Source organism: Microtus pennsylvanicus, chromosome 12 (genome assembly GCF_037038515.1).
Source record: "Microtus pennsylvanicus isolate mMicPen1 chromosome 12, mMicPen1.hap1, whole genome shotgun sequence".
Classification (NCBI taxonomy): domain Eukaryota; kingdom Metazoa; phylum Chordata; class Mammalia; order Rodentia; family Cricetidae; genus Microtus; species Microtus pennsylvanicus.
Genome location: NC_134590.1, coordinates 79904264 through 79927865, shown reverse-complemented (window position 1 = coordinate 79927865; position 23602 = coordinate 79904264). Strand labels below are relative to the sequence as shown.

Below are 23602 nucleotides of genomic sequence, written 5' to 3'. Positions count from 1 at the left end.
GATGACAGAGGGTATGGGTCAGAGAGGCAGCAACGGGAAGGTGTCGGAGGGGACAAAGAGACTGGAACTGAGGAGACCCCGAGGGGGCCAAGTGGCCTACTGGAGGAGACAAGGTCCCATGGAGAGTGGCCAACAGGGAGAGACACTCTGAAGCCCAACAGCTGGAAGGGGCAGGGGCTGGTCACAGATTTTCAAGACCTGAGCAAAGGTGGGAGACAGCTCAGGTTACAGGCAGGGGAAAGAAAGGCTCTGGGCAAAACCCATGTCTGGAGAGGGTGCAGTCAGGAAGGAGAAGGAAGTTAGGGGGGGGGCTCGGGAAGCCAGGACAGGTCTCAGCAGGACAGGATGAGCACGGGGAGAGCACCCGGGGGCTGCACCTCAGTGGGACCAAACAGTCACGACACGGTCAGAAGAAAACACAACACAAGTCTCATCCTTTAACTGTTTATTGTATAATAATATAAAACTACAAAAGACCTCATGTCCATGTCCACTTAATCTGTCCAATTGTTCAGAATACAGCCTGAATGAACCTACATTGAACACAGCCCTCTGGGTTCTGATGTGACATCTGTAATATTGCATAGAAAAGGCACAGCTCTCAGGTCTGTGGGGGAAAGGTCACACCAACTTCCGACAAAAAGCCCTCCTCAGAATCCACGTCCCCAACAGGTCCCTATGTACACGTTCAACACGTCAGTTGTACATACGGACTGCTTTTCCCTCCCAAATTCCCCAAGAGAAGTCCAAAAATTGTATTGGCTTTGTCTGCAAGAGCATTTGACCCTGGCTAATCTTCAAGACCCATGGAGACTCATTCTTGGAAGCACTGGAAACAATCGCACACAGGCAGACGCACACCCCGCCGGCATCCCGGGGCGGGGCCGCACCAGGATTAACCGCTTAGAGCTAGGACAAATCAAATATGCTCTTCTCTCTTTGCTGTTGTCAGAAATGTATAAAGGTCCAATTTGTAAGAGCAAGGTTTCAAAATTAAGACAATTCACACGAAGTAGAGGAACAATTGCCGCATAAACAGTCTCTCTTTTATGTCTGTCATTTAAGAAGGCTGCCCTTGCGATATTCATAATTCATTGTTTACCGCAAAGGTGGTTAATAAATTTAAGCTTTAAAAATGATCCGTAAGTTGATACTTTGGCTCTTTGGAGCTTACTTCGTTAAGAAATTTTCCTTGATTGACCTCAGGACGGTTGGGGCACTTCAAGGGGCTATGGCGATAAAAAGCCCAGTTGCTGAGGACACTCGAGCGGTGTGGGAGGTTGTGGCCACTCCTCACCCTTTGGTATGAAGGTGGGTGCCTGTGTGTTGCCCCTTCTGCCGATAAGTCAAAGTGCTACTAAGAAAACTTTAAAAAATTACCAACCCTTTTATGCTCGATTTTCTTAAAAATTTAGAGGTATTAAAACATCCCCCGCCCACAGCTTTTGCATATTTTAAATCGACCCATACTGGAGATGGGTGAAAATGAGTGTCGACCGTGTATCTGATGCAAAGACAGGGTGGGGGCCGCCTTGGCTCCCCCTCTTAATACAGATTTACATTCCTACGAGAAATACATTCCTACCATACATTCTGCACCAAACCAGCCAGCTGTTGTTAGAGCGCCACAGTCAAATAAATATATTTACAAAGGAAAACAAAGGAATAAATAAGTTATGGGGAAGCCACCACTCTACGTCTCTCAGGAGTCTGCTCCCACCTTGCCATGCCATTGCACATCACAGTCCTCAATAACAGCCTCTCGGGCCCTGGCACCCCCAGGCCGTCTGCCCGCCTCTGGGTGCCACAAGACTGTCTTTGTGAAGGTGAGCCGCTGCTGCCAGGAAGCATCTGGAAGCATATCCCACACTCAAATTGGGACTTGATCTCACTCTGACTCCACCTCTTCCCTGTTGGGACATCACTTAATATAAATAGGACACAAAGTCAGTCTTAACTCTTGATGGGCTTGCTCGGGTTTCCCAGGCACAACTGGAGAATACGCGCGTGCCCGCTGCTGCTGGGGAAGGTGTTGTGATGGTGAAGAACTGGAGTCGGAGAACTGAGTCTGGGCGGACACGTCTCTGTGCTTATCTGAACTGTTGCCCAACATAAGGGATCGTTTAAACACGCAATTTGCTAATCCAACAAAAGTACAGTTGTTCTAAGTTACTGTAAATCAGTTTTTGACAATGGCAATCAACTGCTTTGTGCCATTCTTGTTGGGAAGAATGAACACATGTCTAAGCACATGTATGGAGATGTGTGTGGCATGTGGCCAGTTCACAGGATCCTCCAGTTCTAAAACACAGAGGATGGGATGGGTAGACCTGCTTTCTTCCCGGAAGAAAAGTTCTTCAAATGGACAGGCACAACGACACTTGGAAGCATCAACGACACTCACCTTCCCATATGGTCCCTAGTCCTGCATCAGAGGAAACACGTGTGATGGTGAGAGGCCCGTGTGGAGGGTGCCCGCAGGAGCACAGGTGCAGCGCTCTACAGAGCTGGGGAGCAGCCCTGCAACCACGTGCACACGGGAAAGGGTAGATTAGAATGTAAAAAAGTATTAATCACACCATACACAAATCTTCTGCTTGGATGAGCAGTTCCTTCATCACAAACACATTTGCTTGCCATGTGCATTATAAAAGTAAAACTATCTATGGCTTGTTTAAAGTGCCATTTACAAATCTATCTTTTTAAGTGGCCGGAAAGACCCCATTTTATCCATGGCAAGAAGCGAGCAGAGCTGGTGACCAACAGCAGTGACAACAAAGACAAAAACAAAATCCCATAATTTAAAATTCTAAATAAATAGAGACGTTATTCCTAAAGAAGCCGTCTGCATAACAATACAGGTTGTAAGCTGCACTCCATAGCTGAAGTACCACTGCGAAAGGAAGGCAAACAGAAAGGAGGGAGGGCGGCAGACAAATGGGCATGATACACGGAGACAAATACTACAACTGGGGAATCGCTGGAAATAAAGAGCCGCTTTGGGGGTCAGGAGACGGGAGGGCCAGAAACACGCACAGAAAGTCCCGTTGTGTATTGGGATATAACAGCTTTGTAAAGTGTGGTTAAATCAGCAGTTGATTAAAGAAAGCAACCAGACTGGACACCAGGACGTAAGGTGGCGGACTGTGGCTCTGGTCACAGATGTCGAGAGAGTGCATCCCGGATGGCTGAGGTGAGCAAGCTTACGGTGGTGATCATGAAGATGCCATTTGCAGCTCTTAGCAACAGAGGGAACAAAGCTCCAGCAGGGAAGGGACGCTGGGAAAGGCAGTTCAGCAACACGATGGGTGCCTTCCGGGGAGAATTTCTTCTTTAGGAGCCCTAGCACTGGAGTAGGGGCTCAGCTCCATGAAGAGGTCAGTTGCTTGTTGTAAAACTGTTATGTAAAATTGTGGTCTCATCATAAAAGCTATGCCCAAGGGGTAAGACTGGGGTTTGCATTTTATAAAATTAAAATAAAAACAATTAAAAGAGCAAACTTGGCATAAATACAGTCTTTCTCCTACTCCCCCATCCTTGAGACAGGGTTCTCACTGTAGAGCTCTGGCTGGGCTGGAACTCACAGAAATCCACCTGCCCCTGCCTCCCAAGTGCTGGAATTAAAGGGGTGCGCCACCACAGCCGGCCGTGAGTACACTCTTACACAAGATGCTATAGCCTCTGCTCAGAAGAGGGAGCTAAGGAGACCATCACATCAACCCCAGGATCCGCAGCCATCTCCCCCTTTGATGAGCAGACAGGGCTCTGGCTTTGGACGTCACAGTACTGGCGGGTGATCGTGCCAAGGGCTGGTGCTTGTGAAATTTGGGTGTCAGATCACCTGGCCCTTTATTAAAGCGCTGTGTGTGTTTGCATTTGGGGACATCAACTGCAGATTGATTTGATCCAATTTTCTCTTGCACCATACACATATAAAACATTACGACTCTATAAAAGTACAAGTGCAACTTGTACAGCTTACGTTTGCAGGAACTACGTGAGCAAATCCTATCAAAATAGCTATCTCATAGGTATAAACAGCATTTGTTCTTAGAAAAACAATATCATAAACTGCAGAATCTGTACAAAAATAGAAAATAAATTTGGGCAGCAGTTTTCTAAACAGCCATGTCAATGCAACACTTAGAGTAGTTAATGCCTCTAAAAAGGCGGAATTGCCAAGTCAACTTATACAGGGCAAAACGCCAGGAAAGGTACTGAGATTATCCAAATAATATAGATATATATTCTTTTTTTTACCTCTTGCAATAAAACTTATAGAAAAAATAGACAAATATGCACACGCAATTTACAGCTTTTCCAACGCAATCCTTGTGCTTCATTTGAACTGCTCATGTTCACCTTTCAGCATTAGCGACACAGTCTTCAAACGTCTCCTCTCCTAGGCCAGGGCAGCGGGTCTCTGAGGAGCCCACGCAGAGAGTGTATTAAAAGTGGTCATACTCGAATGAAGGCACTCCAACTCTGCTCAAAGAAAATACTAGTGTGATCCGTTTGTGAAGTTTTCTTTTTCTCTGAAAAAGGCAAGCAAGGGTACATGCACAGTGCGGAGAAACTGTCAGGGCGGCGGGGACGCTTGCAGGGCCTGGCTAGGCACAGTCTTAGGACCCGACAAGAACCTCCATGATGTGGTCTAGCTCCGTGAGATCCATTTTGAAAGGCTGACTTGGGGCGACAGGCTGGCTGCTGTAGGGGGCCAGGGTCTTGAGGAGGTCGTCAGCTGACACGGGGGCCATTTTGGAGGATGTCCCTGATGTGGATGTGCAGGGGTCGAAATCATACATGGATGTGTCAATGTCAGCAAACAAGATGTCGTCCAGGGTCAAGTCTGTCAGGAAACCTGTGGACGTGGTGATTTCAAAATTCCCAGGCAGCGAGTCCATGAATCGTGAGTCATCCGGGCGGCCTTCCTGCGGCCCCTCAGGCTTCTGGACGCCGGACTCACTGGAGGTTCCTTTCGGGCTGTCGGGCGCCGCCGACGTCACGACAGCCTCTGTGGAGGTAGATGTGGGGCAGAGCTCCTCGATCTCATCCAGGGCGGAAGAGAAGCTGTCCTTTTCTGGCGGGAGGGCTGGAGGAGAGAGTCTGGGAGGAGCCGCGGGCGGCGCAGCCGGCAAAGTGCAAAAAGTGTCGTCGTCCTCTAGCAGGGAGGCAGGGGTGAGGCAGGCCTCCAGCGGTGCAGTGCTTCCTGGGTCACAGGGGTGAGCGGGAGGCACGGCAGGGTGCGTGAAGGCAGGTGGGGCCTCCCTGCAGCTGTCACCCAGCGAGTCGCTGGGCTGGGAAGTGGGGGTGAACGCAGGCCTCAGGCTGCCTTCCTGCTTGAGTTCCTCCTGGATCCGCCTCAACATGTTGTTAATTAAGACAGTCTTCTGCAAGCTGGGCTCTGTCAGGGGCCTGTGGTTGTACAGTTTCATAAGGGAAATGTTGAAGACAGTCTGACGCTGTAAGGTGTAGGACGCCCTGGATGGACCGTCGGAGGGGGACACGATTTTGCCTTCCAGCCCATCTTCATGGTCATCAAACTTCCGCTTCCCTCCTTTACCCAACATAAATCTACAAAGGAGAAAGACAGGAAACAGCATGAATCGCATGAAGGCTAATCTCCACCGTGAAAAAAGACGACAGCTTAGAGGTTAGGACCCGGCTGCGCAGTCCCCTGCCCGGGGTTCCTCAGAGCAGGTGGACTCACGGGGAAGACCCCGTAGACGGAGAAGTAGGGCATCCACCCTTGTCCGCCTGCAGAGCAATTTTTACCACTAGGTAATCCTGGCCAACATTCTGTGTGAGTAATGTGTACAACACGACACAGAGAAGTTAGGGGTTACCATGGAAACCATGGTTTTGACTTTCTCAGCTCATGTGCTTGCATTCACATGCCCAACATTATCACACAGGTTCACCCTCCCTTCCCCAAATGCATTTATTTTTAAAGCTCAAGAACATACAATGCACAACCTCAACAGACAGAGGTGTTAGAAATCACAGCTTGAACACAACTCCAACAACTGAAAGCATCAAGGGAGAGAAGGAAGAGCACATACAGTTTTGGTAGAACCGTATGTGCTTTCAAAATGCTTCTCCTTCCTCATCATACACAGAGCCTTCCTGCCTGTCGGGGGACACGTGGTGAAGCTAAGTGACCACAGACTGAGCGGCCGCTGCCTTTCATTCTAGACTAAGTGGAATGCATGCTTCCCAGCCCGGGTCTCTGCCTGGCTCCGTCTGACAGCACACAGTTGGGCATGAACTCGACTGCTCTGCTTTGAAGCCATCTGCTTTGACTGTGAGCCCTGCTCCTTGGGTACCGGAGACCTGTCATAACCAAGCACTTACCGTGACGACACAGAGACCTGGGTGTCTGAGAGAGGTAAGGTTTTTATATCCTAGACCTTGAGAATCCGCTGAAGGTTACAGTGAGGTCCCGTTCTGAATACTGCAGCCTAGCAGGCGGTCACTATTGCAATAGCCCGTCCTCGTCCCCGCCACCCTGCCACCCCTTTCAGAACTGCTGTGGACACAACCCTTACTGTCTTTGTGTCTCACTATTTGAAGCAGACTTTCAATACAAATCTTCGGACTGAGTTCTTAGATGGAACTCAAAATCCTCGTGCCTCAGCCTACCAGGCGCTGGGTTTCTGTCCACTCACCACCGTGCCCAGCCCAACCTGGCTTCCTAACCACTTCTCAGAGTAGGAAGCGTGGTCTCACTAAGCTGGGCACACTGCTCACTGCTTTGAGGCACTCAGCCTTGGAGCCAGCGAACCCTCTCCTCAGGCACTTGGCAGCTAATTCGTTTTCCGCCAGCTTTTACATCTCTTCTTCACCCCTTCTCTAAGACACACTCCACCGCTGTGGTCTTCCAGGTGGGAGGAGTCACCGCACCAACTTCCCCTCTGTCTCACAAGTCTTTTGAATTTCAAGTCGGGTCCCCAAAGGAAAGGCTAGCAGAAGGAATACACCCCCAGACATCCTGGAGGCCAGGGAGCCTGGCACAGGACCCCACGGAGGATGTCTGACTCCTGGAGGGAGAGCTGACACAGCTGCAGCCTGTCCATGCCAACACCGCTCTGAGATCTGTCGCTGCTTCTAAAGAATGTGGAATTACTTGATGAAACCGCTTCCCTCATTTCGTAAGCATTAACAAAGATGGGTATCAATCATTAGGACCAAAAAAACAGACCAAAGACAGCAATCAATACAACTGTTCGGTGAGACAAGGAGGGTCTGATAAAAAAACGGCTGGCTTATCCTACCTCTTGTGAGTCTACTGCCTGTCTTCTTTGCATGGGACACTTCCTTGGGAATATCTGTACTCATTTAAACTTGATAAACCAGAGAAGAGATAGTCTTACGTCACTCTGCAAAACAATGCATCAGAGGCGTCACCAGACAACTGGATTTATTGTATTCACATTTATATGTGTATCTGCTTACAATTAAAGCATTTAATACTCTCAGAAAAAAAAATGTTCCTTTGACTAAACAGCTTAGGAAATGCATTTAATTTGGATACGGCGCTATCTGATCTGTTAGTTATCCTGTGATCAGGCCACTTAAATGTGTAAGTGCACAAATATGTACACGCACACCCCAGACCAGCATTTCTCAAACTACTGTTCATAGGTGGGACTAGCCTGTGAACTGGTACCCATTCAGATGACGTAAGCAGAGGCAGTGTATTACTTGGGGAGAGGCTAGCCTGTGAACTGGTACCCATTCAGATGACGTAAGCAGAGGCACTGTATTAGGGAGGCTTATAGCGAATTACAAAGTGGCTGTTAGGTCTGCAAATCTACCCCACAACACAAGCTTTTACAAGCTTTTTTTTTTATTTTCCTTTTACTTCACTTTTCAAATAATTGTTTTTATGCTTTACTGAAATTCACAAATTCACAAATGATTGGGTAGGGGTGGGGCTATCAAGATGGCCCGTCAGCACGGAAGTTTGAGAAACACTAAATTACAGTCAAGACCAAACCAGAAACTCACTGCCATTAGGCACTTTTACTGATCTTCTCCGGTAAAGATGACCTTCGGTAACAGCATGTAGACATCCAATCGTTAATATAAAACTGAGCTCAGGCTATGTGACCAGAATACAACAGTACTGCCTGTAGTTTTTGCTCCTTCTCTTCCTCCCTCCTTTATCTCCCTCTCTGTATTTTTTAGATGAGATCTCTGCCAATCAAACTGATGGAAACTTTTAGACTTAAGCAATCTGCGTCTTAGTCTCCTGTCTCTCGGTCACAGACACACAGAATACAGTACTTTTTCAACAACACACTTCTTTATAAAGGTCCACGCCTTTGATCTCTGACTCAGGGAGTCAGAGCAGGTAGATCGGTGAGGTCCAGGCCAGCCAGCCAGGGCTCCTCAGTGAGACCTTGGTTTTGTCTGTTCATCTGTTCAGAGTGTATGAAGTGTGCACATCTGTGGGCGTCGGGCATGGTTGCTGGAGTTAGTTCTGTCCTTCCACCACGGCTCACGCAGAGATTAAGGCTCTCAGCACACACTCCTCAATGAGCCATCTTGCTGGCCTACTAATACATTTCTTTAGAAATAATTGCCACTTCTACAGAAGTCACACCTGCAGGTTGGAGAGATGACTGAGGGTTAAGAGCACTTGTTATTGTTGAGACCCAGGGTTCAGGTCCTAGCACTTCCATGGTGATACACAGCCATCTCTAACTAGTTCCAGGGGGCCTGATGCCTACCTCTGACCTCATGCCCTCTTTTGACCTCCAAGGGCACCACCAGGCACACAAATTGTGCATATATACACATGCAGGCAAGACACTCACACATAAAAAATAAGATAAATCTAAAACAAACAAAAGAAACCCACACCCAGGCGTGTGATGCTGCAGGCATTTAGCAGAATTCCCACAGCTGAACGGCATCTGTGGAGATGTTTTCAGTGTGAGAAGCAGCTAACTTCCAATTAGAGTGAGCATCTGGCTGGAGCTGCATGCTAACCCTGGTGTTGAGGAAAGCCTGTAGAGGTATCTGTTCTGCTGCCTTCAACAGGAGGGTGAAGGGACCCATATGCAAAATCTGTGACCAGGACCAGGTAGACAAGTTGAATCTTGGGTGTTCTTCACATGTGTCAATAAGGACCTCTGGTGGACTATGTCTCAAACAGGCTTGTTTCCATGTTTCTGTTTTGTATTGGAATCAAATAAAAATGGCTCCCCGCACCCAATGAAACCGCAAAATGTACACAATCTAGCTAAGCCATATAGTAAAGCAAAAGTGTAACAAAGCTGACTGGAGCATCCCCCCAAATCTGACTGATACAAGGTAACAGCCTTGCCACTTGCTGGCTCAGAGAACCTCCAGCTCCACAGAGACCTGGCTTTGTGTGCTCCAACTCCTTAAGCAAGCTATAACTCAAAGAAGACCGGGCATGCTCTCAACAGCCAGACAGCAAAAGCCAGGCACACGCACGGCCCTGCTGGTTGCTTTGGGCCTGGCGCAGGCTACTGGGCAGGGTGGCTGGCTCCCCAGAAGCCTTTCTCTTCAGACACTCAGAAAAAATAACAATAGCTCTTTAAGGGAAGTTGGAGAGGCACGTGACCTCTCAAAGGCCTCACAAGGGGCAGCCTGCTGGAGCAGTAGCTCGGGCTCATTAAGGGATTCCTGGGAAGGTTAGGAAGGGCTCCAGAGTCATGGCCCTCTAAAGGGACGCAGGCTACTAGCTTCCCTGCTGAAATACCTGGGCTTTGGTGCTCCGCTCTGTCCCCTCTCTCAGCTTGCAAAGAACCAAATCTACCCAAAGAGCAGAGGAGCTCCTAAGGTTTGGGCTAAGTTAGGACACCCCACGGGGCTAAGGGGTGGATGGCCCCTCCTTTCCTCTCCTGCTACCCAAACCTAAAAACTATCAACAATTGCTTTTCTTCCGAATATCTAGTGGCTCTTACTGTAAGGTTGGAGATAAAATGTGACCCCTTCCCAGTGGTTAGGAACAAACTCTGGACATTCGAGACTCAAAGCAGCCTCACTCACACTGGGTAAGCGCTCAGACACGGAGCTGTACTGCCCCCGCCCCCCCCCCCAGTCAGTATTTTGTAAAGCTGATCTAGCAAATACTAACTGCAGAAAACTAAAATGTAATCATAAAGGGCAAACACATTGGTAGGAAACAAAACTCAACTGTGTGAGGCGTGGTCTCTAGTGCACAGCTTCTCACAGGACACCCAAATGCTCCAAAGCTTTGTTCCAGTTAATCCTAGCACTGGGAAGGCAGAGGCAGATAATCTACTCTGAAAACACGGCAACAGAAAAAAGACAAGTGTCAGTACAACTTTCCTCAGAAGACAAAGGTCTAGACTCTAGACAATCAGAAGACTGTGATCTGCTACCCACGGTCCCACCACTCCCGGCCCTGAGAAAGTCACAGGAGCAGCAGAAACCCTCTGGAGCCCCCTCGGTGGCTCCATTTGCATGTTTGTCAACCACCTCCAAAATGTAAGGCCCCTAGGGGCATAAGAGGTCCGTTCTGTCACCTCAGTACTCAGCTCAGGGCCCCTCCCTGACACCGAAATCTTCCTCATTAAATGAACAGTTAAGGGGGAAAAATGAAAAGACAAGAGCAGAGAAGCGCAGGGCAGAGGAGCATGGGGCGGAGCAGGGATGTCTGTGGGTGGAGGAGCGCCTGAGAGGCCACCAGAGGAGAAGGCTGTGGGCCTTCGGGCAGTGGGGAAAGAGATCTCCAGCCGGGAGACCCCACCCGTGAGCCCCTCACATGTACCCTAGTCTCAGCTCTTGGCTTGTTCAATCCCAGATGCTGGGCTCTAGGAATCTGTGCTCCCCAAGTTTCCAGTGATGCTGGATGTGATCGCTGAGATCCACGATTTCCCCTGGTCTCTCTCTGCCAGGCCACCTCTCTCTGGGCCCAAGCACAACACTACTGTCCTGATGGTGAAGGCCCCTTTCTGTTCTAATCAGGCAGGGTGAAAAGCAATGAGCAGCACTTCATGATGACAACGGACAAGCAACCGTCCAGACTAGAGGGAACGCCTCATGCTCAAGGTTCAAAGATTAAAGTCGTACCTGGGTTTAAGGGGTGACATCCCAAAGCCTTTATTTTTAAGGCATTCAGATGCCCCCTCCCGTGCAATGTGAATTTAATTCTTTCCAACTATTCAAAAATGGTATTTTTCTTTTATTTTTAAAATCACTGTCTTTTAATGTTATTTGGACTGTCAAAATTAAACATCTATGATTGCCGGGCGATGGTGGTGCACGCCTTTATTCCCAGCACTCAGGAGGCAGAGGCAGGCAGATCTCTGAGTTCGAGGCCATCCTGGTCTACAGAGTGAGTTCTCGTACAGGCTCCAAAGCCACAGAGAAACCCTGTCTAGGGGGAAAAAAAAACAAAACCAAAATAATCTATGATTTCGTGGGATAAATAGAAAATCTTTTACAAACAACCATTTGCAATCCCACCACCAAACACCTGCTGTCTGTCACCTGCAGGCTTCCCCAGCCCATGGCTGCAGGGCTTCCTCGCTGACACCTGCCGACTGCAGGATGGGCTGGACTATGGAGCCCTGTCCTGACCACCAGGACTGGCAGACTCAGTGCCAGTCAAAAGGAGATGTAAAAGTTTGTTTTAACTCAATTCATTCCAAACAATGGCCATTTTACCTGACAGGAGAAACACACTAAGATTTCTTTCACTTCTTACTCAGACAGGGTCAAAACTGATACATGAGTCCCAATTTCAAAGCAAGGAGATGACTGGACAAGACAGAACTAATCTCACATCCAATTAAAGCATCAAAGAATGCCTAAGAGTAAGCAGCAGCACCTGGTCATCAGAGCAGGGAGGGCTAGGGGCAGTGCTCTGATGAGCAGAACGAATGTGAGCATGCTTAGCATCCCGGATGTGGGCAGGTTAGGATGAAAGGGGACTCGGGCAGTCATCAGTCACCATGGAATACCCCGGGGCCTGATTGATTGCTACCTTGTACACATTCTAAATGGCGTGCACCAATTTCTTCTTGAACTTAGAACTCAGGGTTTGCATTTTCCAGGGATATAGTATAATTAAGTGACACGGTTTTTCTTTTTTCAAAAAGATTTAATTTGTGTTTATATGTATGGGTGTTTTTGCCTGTAAATATGTCTGTGAACCACTTCCATGCCTGGTGCCCACAGAGTCTAAAAAGCGTGTCAGACCTCCTGGAACTGGAGTAACAGACCGCTGTGAGCTGCCATGTGGGTGCTGGGAATCAAACCCAGGTCTTTTGAAGGAGAAACTATTGCTTTTTAACCACGGAGCCATCTATTTCTCCAGCTTCTATGACGTGGTTTTCAGAAGGCAGTTACACCGCCACCCTAACCGTGGGGTCGTCAAGAAGCCACTTCAAAGAGGTTGCCGGTGAGGCACGTGGGTCTTGTGAGGCTGGCCACATTCCCTGTCATTTCCTTCTTCCTTACACAGGTTCAGTGTAGCCACTGGTGTGACCAGGGACTGCTGAAGAGACCGACAGCATCAACGCTGACCCCCACCACCCCAGGCCTCTGACGACAAAAAGGAGCCAAGAAAGAGAAGGTTCCCAAGAGAGCGTGAGTGACTTCTCGCCTGCATCTGTGCTGCCCGGCTCTCAGCTCTTGTCTTGGAAAGCTGCTCTTGGGTCAGTGGCAGGGAAGGGTGCTCCTAACTAAATCAACTCTACAGCAGAATTCGGGGTCTCGGTACAGAGAGGGAATGGCAGTACAGGGGAAACTCCTGGCAAGAGGGTGGACCGCCTCTGGCTGAGTAGCCAGTCACCTGGCCCGAACCACCTCTAGGAAGTCAGCTCACATCTTTCTTGGTAGCACTCGGGAGGCAGGGCTATGTGAGCTCAAGGCCAGCCTCGTCTGGGGAGCCCCTGGCTCACATAAACAGCCAAAGAGGCTGGTAGAGGATGTTTTCCCTTTAAGAGAAACTGTACTCTTCTTTTCTACCCTTTTCCCTCTCAGCCTAGCCCCTCCCAGTCACCAGGTCCGTGGCCATTTCTGAGGCCCAGCAAGGAAAGTAGAACTCTTCCTCTTTCTCTCTGCCTCTCTCTCAGAGGCTGGTCAGAACCTAAGTGTGCTTTTTTCTGATTCTCTGGGCTTCCTTATTCTTTCTAGAGCTGTCCTCCATGTCTGCCCACATGTCAGCGTAGGCCATGTCAGCGTCTCTCTCTTCCACTCTCTTCCTAGGGTAGCCGCTGACGTTTATAAACTTCTCTGCCCTGGGGGTGTTCTTTTAAACTCTAATAAGCGTCCCTGAGCTTCTGGTGAACTCATTCTTACCTTTTTTTTATTAATGAGACTAAGACCCCCATGGGGGGCACCCTGTTTCCACTCTAACAACAGTGGCTAAGGTTGGGGGTAGAAACTGCAGAAACAACTTCTGAAACGGAATCTTCTCGGTTCCTGATCTTCACGCCTTTGATGTCCTGTTTTGAGGTGGTCCCTGACAGACACCCCTACCAGCCTGGCCTTCCCTGGCTTGAGTCACTGTGCTGTGGTGGCAGCAGCTGGCCGTGAGGAAAAGCCCTGTCCTGCTTCAATGGGGAACCACACTGGCTTAGACAGCCCTCCACACTCAACATGTTACACCATAAGAACACCTATACTCTGACACCTGATCATATCTAAGCTTTTAACGCCTGCTTTCCTCCTCAAGGCACAAAGCAGTGCCAGAACAAAAAGATCACACTGCAAGGGAAGTGGTGGTCAGGGATGTTGCAGACCCAGGGAAGCTCAGAGAAACAGACCAGCCTCCAGGTCCTGGGCGGTCGCAGGACACAAGGGTACATGAGAGGGTGGGAATGGCAGCAGGCAGTCTTCAGACACCAGTGAAGGCCCAAGGTCAGGGGAGCATCAGCAACAGAGGTAACAGCCCACCAGGGGAAGAGGCTCTGTCACTGGCAGACAGGGGAAGACGCTGGCGGCAAACTGTGAGGCTGTCGGAATCGGGAAGACCTTATTTTTAAACCGAAGCCTACCCAGGGTTTCAGAGGTCTCTGCAGTAACATCCATGCTAATTGGTAAGTAAGACAAAGCCTCCCCTAACGAATCAGCGAGGTAATTATAAAGTCACTCTCTACATCAGCCAGTCCCCCGTGCTCACCCAGCCTGCTGTAACCCGACACCCGCCCGCGGCTCCACTCAGCCTGGCCCACAGTCCCGCAGGCCAGCCCTGCCCACCCGGCCCCCTGCAAACTCACAGCCCTCCTGAGGCCCCCACAGGCCAGGAGATGAGCTGAGCTGCCCCGAAGGCCAGCCTCCATGCATATCTAGGCAAAAAACTTTATAATGCGGGGTTGTTTTCTAATGTCCACATTGTAATAAAGTTTAGCTTTCCCCTTGGGATTTTCACACGCCTCTATTAAACTGGATACGATTTCTAACGCTGATTTGTCAACTATTATCATTTCATTTGAAAACAAAAGGAATTAAAACAACCAATTACACTGAATAAACAAGAGTATAAAGAAGCGCGATGTGGAAGGATAAAGTCTGCCCTGTTGGCGAACATGCGAAAGTACAGCCAGCTTTCGGACCACGTCCACAGTGGGACATGCTCCTACACCCTGGCCTTCGGTCCCTTGGATGCCAACCCCAATGGATGGAGGACACTATTGGTCTTCCAAGGGTAATGAAAGTGCTAACAATTCCTCTATTTCACCCAACAGTTCCGGCCAGTGGCAATTTCTGAACTTACATTTTCACAGAAACATACCCAACTTGATTGAGGCCCCAGGTTGGTAGAAAATACGCCAGAAAGAAACGAAAGATGGTCATGTAGACAAAACAAGATCAACAGAATGGTGACCCCTTTGAAGCTGGGTGAGGAGCACTTTACCTTCTGAGTCCGTCTGGAATTTTCCATAAAGTTAAACAATACATCAATATTTTTTAAAAACCCTACAAGTAGAAAAAATCAAGTAAGCACAGCAAATTTCTTTCATGAGAATTACACTAATTCCATAGGCATTTACACAGATGAGAGCTCCTGATGGTCTATGTAAACAAGCATGTCCAGCGCAAATCCTATCAACACTGGAAGACAGCATAGCATCCACCCACACGGGGGCGCCACAGAGCAGCAAGGCACCTCCAACTCCAAGTCCAAGCATTTACACTTCCAAATCCCACCTCTGATTCAGGAGTCCACGGGACAATGCTAAAAGCTAGAAGCCCTGCCAAGCCCAAAGCAAATTATGTTATGCTATGGTTCAAACTTTTATTGCCTGTGTATAAGCAACACCAGTGCTTCAGAAACCACGGTTGGGAACCCTGGAGGATTACTGCATTAAGAACACACACAAAAACAAGCACCAAGTCATGAAGTCGGACTCGGAGGAGGGGACAGTTCAGACTTCAGCGGGGGCTCTGAGGCTGGCTTCCAAGCACACAGCAATCTCCTGAGTTCGCAACTCTGAATTTTACTAGTGTAGCCACTTTCGATAATCCTATTGCCCCTTAATAACAGCAGAGTGTTTCCACACCAAACAGACAGTGCTTCAGGCAGTTATCTGAGAAAACCATTCGTTAGGAACACGGAGGAGAAGCCATTTAATTGTCAAATGTAAAGCAGTTAACCTCGGGGACACACTGAAGCAGGCTACTGTGCACTAGCTGGATTCTCTCTAGTCATATTACAAGCTTAGGTTATACGGTGTTTGCTCAATAGTAATGCTCCTAACAGATGAACTAGCATCTCTTTTCCATTTGAAAACCAGTAATTATGAACAGATATCATAATGATTTACATTATGAAGCTGCTTCCTAATCATTTGGTGTCCAGGGTACATCTTCAGCATCCTGAGTCTACAGTCTCATTAGCATTAAGGAATCCTCAGATTTGACTTTTTCCCATAGGACTGCGTGCCAGGGAGGTTGCTCCAACTCTGCCCCTCCCCCATTCCCGGGCACAATGAAAATATTTTTCTCCTGTATTTATAATTGCGAAGATGGGATTCTGGTTTCAGCCCTTTGTAGCATCTTTTCCCTAAAGATACCTTGTTTTTCCCTCACAGAAGGGATCCTTAATAAACAATGTCAAGGGAAAATAAAAGAAGACTTGAGTAGGAACCAAGTGATTTGTCAAAAAGCACGTGAAAGTTTCCCTTTTGGCTTAAAAATCACCAGCAGCCATATGGACGCAGTAACTTTAAAGCCAATTCAATGTAAAATAAAACTGCACTTGAGTTAACTAGCTAACTTATCGCTAAAACTGAAGAATAAAACTTAAGAATGCAACCACAGAAAATATTTTAATGAAATGTTTTTTTGGTATTTTTTAATTAATTAATTAATTAGATGAATTGGTGAAAATGTTTCTTAAGAGTTAAAAGATTAGCCTGGCAGTGGTGGCCCACGCCTTTAATCCTAGCACTTGGGAAGCAGAGGTAGGTGGATCTCTGTGAGTTCCAGGCCAGCCTGGTCTACAAAGTAAGTTCTAGGACAGCCAAGGCTACACGAAGAAACCTTGTTTCAAAAAACAAAAACAAACAAACAAAGGAGTTAAAAGATTAAATTCAAAGAATGAATGGTGAATTTGAGGCTCATGTAAGTGGCCTACATATTCAGAATCTTTATTGTAATTGCCTTCATGAATTAGGTAGACAAGGGCCGCAGAGATGGCTCAGTGGTTAAGAGCACTGGCTGCTCTTCCAGAGGACCTGGGTTTGATTCTCCCCTCCCACAAGGAGGCTCACTGGCCTCTTTGGGTACTAGGTACACACGTGGTGCACAGACACACATGCAGGCAAAACACCTATGCACATAACATAGCAAAATAATTTAGAATGGAAGAACGAGGCTGCTAAGGTTTCACAGACAATTTAAATTTTGTATTACATGCTTGGAATAGTTCACCCAGTAGAAAAGGTAATGAAAATACAAACTAAAAGGTGGTAAATACTGTAAAAACAGCAATTTTTTTCCAGGCTGTTTTGAGATTAAAAGCTTCCCTCAAGAACCTCAGATATTTATAACCTATTGAATTTTAAGCAAAGTCATTTAGCTAAATAAATCAAAATAATCAGAGTACCATATTAGTATAATAAATATTTATTCCTAAAGAAAATAGTTAATAGCTCCACTTCCAGCACTTTGAAGGTCCGATCCTCGTGGAAGGCTTTCCTCGCGCCCACCCAGGAGCAATTATCCCGAACACTGTTTGTCCCACCTGCCTTTGGGAGCAGCAGGGCCATCTGAGAAACTGCGCTCTGGACTTGTAAATCAACTACTGTCACACAGCTAAGAATCACTCCAGCTGAAATTAACTCGATTTTGTATCTCTGCTCATAGTGAAATAATTTTTTAAAATCAGTATTTAAAAAATTGCTTTGTGCTTATTATTTCTTATTGTTTATGTAACACCTGGGGTTACAAAAAATCACTTACCAGTTTGCCCAGGGCTCAGCATAGAGCACTTTCCCCGGCATGCCTGCGTTCCATCCCCAGCACTGAGAAGAGGGGTAAACACACACAGCGTCAGAGAAGCTCACCACATGTCTCACCAGGAAAGAGTAAAAATCCCTGCTGAAGCCACAGAACCCAGGTTCTGCCAAACAGTCTTCTGGGAACGTAAAGAAAGACCCAAAGACAAAGACATACTTAGGCACAAAATGTTGAAAATGGCCCCTTTAAAAAAGGAAGAAGAATCTGGGGAGCTACCACCTGAACATCTCATTTGTGTGGCTGGAAGCCTGCGAAAACCTGTTCTGGTAGAGATGACCTTGGGACTTTCGGAGTCCCCGAGTCTAACTTGGGCAAGGCTTCTCAACACAGGGGTGGGGTGCTCCAGCAGTCTCCTCCAAGTTCAGAACCAGCACGGGCTGGAGTGATAGATAAGCAGTTCTCCAGAGAGGAGAGCAAAGGGCTAGGCGGCAGAGCTGCAGCCAGGGCCTTTCATGACAGCTCTGTGACCACTGTACAGTTGGGGACACGCTACTATGGCCACCAGGCTGACAGAGCCACTGTAGTCACAAGACTGGGGTAGAGTCAGAATCCCTTTCCCTTCACTGCTCTAAGCAAAACTTAGAAGATGAAAAAGTGTGGTTCAGTGGCTTCTCAGTTGCTTACGAAGGGTTTTAAAGGTGGAAAGAGAAGCTTAGGTTAGTTAGGGAGCCTGCGAAGCTGCAGGTTTTGCAAAGACACAGCCATAATATCGTAGATGTGCTTGAGTTTGAAGAACTGAAGTTTGCTGCTATTTAGAGTTACCAGAGAAACAAAGCTGCCTTTGGGCACCTTAAACTAGTCAGACTGGCTATAGCAGTCGCACAGCCTGCCGCGGCTACGTCCTCCGCCCTCTCCCTCCAGCCCCCACCCCCACGTGCCCACACAGTTCAGTCCACCTCACCCATCCCTGTTCCTGCCAACCCTGCTGGGAGCATCGGGTGTGAGGCCAGGAAGCTCCATTCTGATCTGAAAACTGCAGTGGGGCAGAACATAGCGTAGGTGATGCTAGGCTTCTCCAAGAGATCTACACAGCCGTGGTGCTTGACTCTGCGAATCATAACAAGTATTTTCAACTGAGCCCAGATGACGGACAGAGGATCCTGAGAGGAGACAAATGAGTCTTCCTGGCTTGTAGGGCCCTCAGACGACAAACAGCCACCTTTCCAGAAGCAAGCTGCACGGTCCAAGAATGTATTTGCTTTGTTCTATTAAATATCATGTATTTTAAAAGGTATATGCTTTTTAATCTTGAAATGTAATAATTTATACATTTTTCAAAGAAAATTTTTAGACAGTCAAGCATGTTTTTGTCTCATGATCTTGGGGCGGGGGGCAACAACAACAAAGAGTCTATTTATTACCCAGAATAGGAATGCCGCCTTACTAGGCTGACATATGCCATTCACAGATTCATACAAAGAATGAACTGCTCGTCAGTGCTGATGGAGAAAGACACAGCTCCACACAATGAGTGACGGACGCTCCAGGGGACAGTTCTGTTCAGAAGGCTTTCCCAGTGTTTGTACAGGACAGAAGTTTGCCTTTAAGACTAACTACACTGGCTATTTAGGACAACAGATTTTTTTCTTTAAAAAGCAACCCAACCTTGGTAGTTGTTTCATTCTGAAAATATTAAAATCAAATTAAATACCCAGACCCTTCTTAAGCAGAAGTCACAGCCTGTAAGTGTCTAACGAATGTTTAATGAGTATCTATGAGTGGCAGATAGAAAACGCAGTGCTGGTGCACACACAAGGGCCACAGCGTTTCCAGTCGGAACTAACTAACGGAGCCTGAGACATAGCTCAGCCGGCGAAGGTACTTGCCACTCAAGCATGGAGACCAGAGGTCAGTCCCTAGAACCCGAGTGAGAGAAGGAAAACTGACTCCACAAAGTTGCCCTCTGACCTCACATGAATCCTTTCTTCACCGCGCGCGCGCACACGCGCGCGCACACACACACACAACTTTGAAAAACATCTAAACAGAGAGATATGTGAAGGCTGGTATTACTCTTAGCACCAGGCCCTTTTCACTTAAACTGAAGCTTTGCCCTCTGGTATCTTTAGCATAGGTCTGATCTTTGGACTCAACAATCAGACATGCTTCCTGCAACTAGAGAGCGCTCTCTCTCTCTCTCTCTCTCTCTCTCTCTCTCTCTCTCTCTCTCTCTCTCTCCCCCCCCCCCCCCCAGCTGCTAAGTTTAGGAAGTTCTCTAAGTACACTAGAGTTCACCCTTCTGAATACCATACTTACTATTCTGCAAATAATACTGGCCAAGTGTCTTCGTTTTGAAAATATAAATAAAATGAAAACAAAACTCATGCTTTGGCTGGGTGATGGTGGCGCACGCCTTTAATCCCAGCACTCCAGAGGCAGAGGCAGGCGGATCTCTGAGTTTCAGGCCAGCCTGGTCTACAGAGGATAGCCAGGACTACACGGAAGAAACCCTGTCTCAAAACAACAACAACCCCCCAAACAAACAACACCCCCAAAACAACAGAACTCATATTTTTACTAGTGTTCTTTAATAAAAACCACAGCAGAAGAAACTTTAAAAATCTTGTTAGGGCTCTCACCTTTCTCGGGTTCTAGAGTCTACCATATTCTAAGCAAGGACATTCTGGAAGCAGGAACTTCTTTACCTTACCATCAGAGTGCTGTTTAATGCAGTGGCAGCCGTAAGATCTCAGCCACCACACATACATTTAAGTGACTTAAAAACAGAAAATGATATGTTGCTTCCTATGCCATTGTTAATAATTAGTCTTAGTAACTGGGTAAAACTTGTATTTCTGTTCCTTAATTTAAAAAGCTCTTATGTAGGAAAATTCAGCAATGGGAGTGTTTTCTAGGTGAGATTTTCTGAATCTCTCCGCTCTCTGCCAGAAGCTGGTCTAAGCAGCTGTTACCTGTGAGTCCCTGCCACTTACTTGACAAGAAAACTACCCCTAGGACATCTCCTGCCACACAGGGGATGCTACAGACCTGAGACCCTCCTAGCTGCTGAAATAGAGCAAGGGACAGAGCCAGGTGGAGGGGGGAGAGGAAGCGGCCAAGTCCATTCCCCAAGATTTCTCAGTAGAAAGCACGCGTGGCTGGATGTGTTTCCATTAGCAGAGGAAAGATATTATTTGAAAGCATGCCTGACCTGAAAACAAACACTCGCTGGCCTGGAGCTCACCGTGTAGCCCAGGCTAGCCCTTAGATCCGCCAGTGCTGTGATCACAGGTGTATGCCTCACACCCAGGCCAGCTCTATAGATGTTTAAATGAAGAAACTTATGAGACAGTATCAGGAAAGCAAGGATCCACAATTATTCTTGCTCATGCCAGAGTTGGGATCTTATTCTTCCCCCTCAAATCAAAATAAAGTGAAACTAGAGGGGTGGGGTGGAGTAGCAGCTAGGGTGAGGTAAGCAACACACACACACACACACACACACACACACACCATGCCCCACAGCAGACTAGCCCAGGACTCTCTCTCAGGTGTGCAGCCCTCCAGGGTTAAGTGGTCCACCTCACTCTTGTTAGTAACAAAAATTAATTATAAAAATCAACTATGAACAGTTAGGGCCTTGGTAATCCTACTGGTGACTACAATTTCCAGGCTCTTTACACAGGTTCTGAACACTTAACATATATTGGGAAATCAAAAGCATGTTTCAAGAACAAAGCCTGAAAACACCGACACTCCCTTACGGCCAGCTAAGGTTTGACCGATTCTACTCAAATAAAAACTGCTATTTCTGAGGGTGAGCGTCTTACTCTGCTCACTGCCCTTCCCTGTGCTGCCTGGAAAAACCTACTTTCCACTCCTGGAACTACCTAGTTGCAAGCAAAAAGTTATTCTAAAACAGAATCCTTTTGTGAAACTTAACGTTCAACTCTCAACTCTATTGATTGCTACTATTTCTGCTAAAGCTAAGACAATTTATGGTGAAGAAAAAATATGAACAATTCAGTACTTTCTCCCGACGCAATGGTTCTCTGAAGGGTGCCCAGTGTCAATGGTACAAAGTCTACCCGTCGGGACAGCTGGTTCCCCTCAGCGCCGCCCCCCCTCTGCCCCGTCATAGGCGGTTACCACCAAGATGACTTGTAGATTTCTAATTTAAAAACCAGGGAGGCGTTAAGTTTAATATACATTCGGGTCCAAAATCAATTCACTTGGGTACGGAAGAAAAGAGGGCGAAGAGAGCTGTTTTAACATATAACCACCGGGAAACTCTCAAAACACAATATAGCAAGTTGGATGCAAACCCAGACACGGAACTCAAAAGTGAAGCAGCCTCCATGCCAGCAACCAGAATCTTAAAAAAAAAAAAAAGTCTCGCACGTCCTCAGCACCACAGCCACCAAGGCAAGCACAGACAACCCAGCTGTAAAGGCAACAGCTCCCGGGCCCGGTCGCCCGGCTCCTGCCCGGGGTCGTAACAGTCGGGGTCTCCAGGCTGCCGGCGGGTGCACCCCAACCTGTCCAGCCCGGCCTCCTTCGCCTTGGGCTCCCGCCTGGCCCAACCCAGCACCGCCCCCCGCCCGCCAGAGCCCAACCCAGGGGAGCCTCAAGCTCGGCCGGGAACTCACCACAGGCAGGTCCGCCCGGAGCTAACGCATCGGAGGGGTTTCCAATCACCCCTCAAGCTATGCCAGCTCCATGCGGGGCGCCCCGCCACGGGGCCGACGGTGGCTGGGAGCGCGCGGAGAGGCCGGAGCTATCACTCCGGCGTCCTCTGCCTGCGCGTCGGGAACATTATACAATGGTGGAGGAGGCGGCGGGCAGCCGGGAGGAAGCAGGAGGCGGGCGGAGGGGACGCCCGGGCCGAGCGACCCACGGCTCGTGCTCCAGCACTCGCAGTGCAGGAGTGACGTCCGCCTGCGAGCCTCCGGCGAGCTCCGGTCAGGCCCCGCCCCCCGCCTGGCCGGCCCCGCCCTGACAGCCCCGCCCCTGCAGCAAGGCCCCACCCTACCTCCCTCCCACCTCAGCCCGCAGGCTCCGCCCCGCCCCCCGCTCCACAGGTCCTGGCCCCCGCGGGTCCCGCCCCCAGATGGTCCGGACCCGCCCCAGCTCCGCAGGCCCCGCCCCTGCCCCGCCCTCCATGGGTGGTGCCATAAATGCAGATTCCGGCCGGTTGAAAGCTCAGGAAGGGGCAGGCGGGCACCAAGCTTCTGCAGGCAGCTCTGTGGGCCATAGGCTGAAATAGGAGAGGAAGAAACCGGGGTGCTCAAGCTGAAGGGCCACTACTAACCCCCACGCAGTGGAAAACAGGCAGATGACGGAGCGGGAGGTGACAAAGGCGGCGGCGCGGGCACAGTCCGTAGAGGAGCGAGACCACAAATATGACAGGCATCCGAGCTATTCGGCCACTTGGGCCGGTCGGCGGGAGGATAGGGTCCACCAATGGCCCTCGGAGAAGTCGGAATGGGGGGAGGGGTCAAGAGCTCCATCAGGAGTTGGCGACAGAAAAAGTTCGACAGTCGAAATGGGTCACCAAGTAGTACCTTTGGAGCCGGACAGACAAGAATTGTATCCTGTGTGGAGACCCAGCAGGCCAATCAGAGGGAAACCAAGCTTGGTGAACACGGGAAGCTAGAGGCGTCGTCCTCTGCCCACAAGTTTCACGCTGATAGCCTTAACTTTCCCCTTTAAAAAAAAAAAGGCCTAATGTTTTTAACTACTCAAACTTAGCAGGGGACCTTACATTATCCTTAGTATTAGTATGAAATGCATGTGTCTAAGTGGTTCGAATTTAAGAGGACTAAAGAGGTAAGGGAAGGGACAGCTCATCTGGAACATTTATGACTGCTTTAAAAATGACATGTACACTCTGCATAAATATATTACAAAAGTAATTCAGGCACCTTCAATTTTTGGCTGCCACCCCAATCAATAATTTCTTCTCAGACTACTTTGCTGTTTAATGGTCTACTACACTAGTTGTATTTAAGGATAATAAAGCTTTAAGACCTAACATAAAGGTTTTAAGCATCAAGACAAATTTAGACCAGCTCAAAGTATTGTGTAATGATTTATTTATTTATTTGATGTTCTTATCAAAATTAAACATGAGTTAATGCCAAGTGTAGGATTCCTACACTAGGTAGACAGAGGCAGGCAGATCTCTTAG

At 48.3% G+C, this 23602-nt stretch overlaps 1 protein-coding gene across 6 annotated transcripts in view; it reads right to left on the bottom strand.

Annotated features, from left to right (window-relative positions):
- Window positions 1-428: 428 nt before the first annotated feature.
- Window positions 429-23602, bottom strand: part of Sertad2 (SERTA domain containing 2) — a 119265-nt gene continuing 96091 nt past the window's right edge. For 2 of the 6 annotated variants that reach the window (XM_075944430.1, XM_075944428.1), the window contains one exon: window positions 429-5574. In XM_075944430.1, the coding sequence (XP_075800545.1) occupies window positions 4623-5570 (948 nt within the window). In that variant the 5' untranslated portion in view covers window positions 5571-5574 and the 3' untranslated portion in view covers window positions 429-4622. Of the gene's footprint in view, window positions 5575-7274; window positions 7400-17415; window positions 17478-21442; window positions 21463-22061; window positions 22356-22976; window positions 23112-23602 lie in introns of those variants that run through there. The other 4 variants (XM_075944432.1, XM_075944433.1, XM_075944429.1 and 1 more) reach the window with 4 other exon arrangements.